The 2,287-nt window shown below is 36.5% G+C and overlaps 1 protein-coding gene across 1 annotated transcript; it reads right to left on the bottom strand.

Annotated features, from left to right (window-relative positions):
* Positions 1 to 595: 595 nt before the first annotated feature.
* On the bottom strand, positions 596 to 1,987 carry LOC129904517 (DNA damage-repair/toleration protein DRT100-like). Its single transcript, XM_055980081.1, has one exon. The coding sequence runs from the start codon at positions 1,873 to 1,875 to the stop codon at positions 781 to 783; it is 1,095 nt and encodes a 364-aa protein (XP_055836056.1). The 5' UTR covers positions 1,876 to 1,987; the 3' UTR covers positions 596 to 780.
* Positions 1,988 to 2,287: the final 300 nt, after the last annotated feature.

The following is a 2,287-nucleotide window of genomic DNA, read 5'->3' as shown; positions in this document are numbered from 1 at the left end:
GGCTTAAAACGATAAAATTAGATTTGTAAATTTTCGACGGCCTAATTTAAACATTCCAAATGTGCAGGGTGTTACAAAAATTCTCTTAGCGTAGATCAATTCTGGACATCAAGTCCAACCACATACTTCTCGGAAAACTAAAATAACAAGAAATCAGGAAAAAGAAAAAGAAAGGCAAAATAACCTACACATTATATCGGCAACGTAAGCCATAACTAAATACAAACCAAAAACATTTATTTCTCCTTGATTTTATTCAATATTCATGCCATCAACCATTTAAAGACCAAAATAACACCTTCGTTCATTATGTACTTACAAAGGGGAAAAAAGGTAATAGACAAAGTCGGAGCTACAGTGGTGTCAACGCTCAAAAAATTACACTTATGTACGGGCCAAATTTTATTTTATATTAATATATATTATTTTGAACATTATTAAAATAAATGTAGACATGTAGGATAGTGACAAAGGTATGGTCAACATTTACATGCTGCCCAGGTTTGACACCCTTAATCAAATTTTTGGTTACCCCACTGATAAAGAGATCCTTTATTGATTTTCATCATAAAACTAATTACTCCAGACAAAATATATATAAAAGGGCCTTCAAATATCCCAGGGCACAATTATACATTTAAAATTACATATATATGCTAAACACTTTAATCTTCGGTATCACATAATACAAGCATATTCACCATATAGTGTTAAAAATCTCGAAAACAAAAAACAAAAAAAAAGAAAGTAAAATCAAATGTACCTAATAAAAGTCACACTTTAGTGACAAGGTTTAAGAGGCTTCCCACAGAGACAATCATTGTAAGTAAAAGATGAAGCTTCAAGGTGGTCGAACGGAGAACCTTCCGGAATCTGCCCACACAGATGGTTGTAACTAACGTCAAGGTGACCGATAAACGTCGCGGACGATATCGATTTTGGAATCCTTCCTTTTAATTTGTTGTGAGATAAATCCATTACCATAAAATAGGATCTTTCATCAAATGAATCAGGAATGTACCCTTCAATAGCATTCTTGCTCAAGTTCAAAATGTTGATACGAGAATTAATCAAACTAGGTGGTATAGTACCAGAAATATTGTTACCATCAAGATTTAATGTTGCAAGAACGTGCATATTTCCTAGAGATGGTGGTATGCTACCAGAGAGTTTGTTCAATGAAAGATCCAAATCAGAAAGCCTGTAAATATACGAAATGGAGTATGGTATACGACCCGTTAACTTGTTTTGACTCAGTAAAGCTCGACTCAACATCCTTAATTTCCCAAAATTTGTCGGTAAGTTTCCGTAGATGCTGTTGTTTCGGAGATCTAAATGCATTAAAGATGATAAATTGGTTAAGGAACGAGGAATATAACCAGAAAGATTGTTCTCAGCTACGTTTAACACGGTGAGTCGACTCAATCGGCCTATATCGGAAGGGATTGAGCCGGTAAGCTTGTTCCCGACTAGGTCGATGATTCGTAGAAATGGTAAGGACGTAATACATGATGGAATAGGTCCAGTAATGCCTTTCCAATCAGCAATAGTAAGGCTTGATAGCCTTTCTAGCTTACATATAGATGGAGATATCGTTCCGGTCATGTAACCGGTTCGATGAGCTTTTTCGAAGAGTGGATCCTCGGATTCTCCTCGGAGGTTGATGTCTGCAACACGGTGAGTTGTGGGATCACAACTCACCCCGTACCATTCATGGCAACAGTCATAACCTTTCCATGAGTTGAAAATTCCCAGGTGAGGTTCATTCAGGGCAGCTCGGAAAGCTAATAATGATGCCCTATCGGATGGCGGGCAGGAATGAACGGTTGAGATTATGCCAAGAAGTAGGATGGTAATGTACATGAAGCTGCCCATGACTGAGGGGTTTTTGTTTTGTTTATCTCTCTAAAATTCAGTTTCTGTCTCTTGGAAGACAGTTTTGCATGTGGATTCCTAAATTCATGCACTTTGAAAAAAGTGAGACCAGCTAGGGCTGCTTTTTATAGTACAGTGTAAGAATTTTTTTGTTTTGACCATTTTACCCCCACGTGTGGTGTAACATTTTGAGTTAACAAATCAACATGCTTAAGGATAAAGATTGAGACGGGAACCAAAAACAAAGAAAAATAAATTAAAATGAGATTTATTAATTAGGTGAAGGTGATGAGAAATGGCTAGATGTTGGACCACGTGGCCAGTAATCATCAGAGTTTCTAGAGAAAATTGTGTCACCTGCACAAAAAAAGTCTCTAATTAAAAAAATGTGTCATGATCAACGCCAAGTCAA

Source organism: Solanum dulcamara, chromosome 9, assembly GCF_947179165.1.
Source record: "Solanum dulcamara chromosome 9, daSolDulc1.2, whole genome shotgun sequence".
In the NCBI taxonomy this organism is placed as follows: Eukaryota; Viridiplantae; Streptophyta; class Magnoliopsida; order Solanales; family Solanaceae; genus Solanum; species Solanum dulcamara.
Note: the sequence above shows the minus strand (reverse complement) of the source record. Positions and strands in the feature narration are given on the sequence as shown.

What these genes read in the sequence shown, in the direction of transcription:
- LOC129904517 (XM_055980081.1), bottom strand. Translation starts at nt 1,875, where the DNA reads ATGGGCAGCTTCATGTACATTACCATCCTACTTCTTGGCATAATCTCA.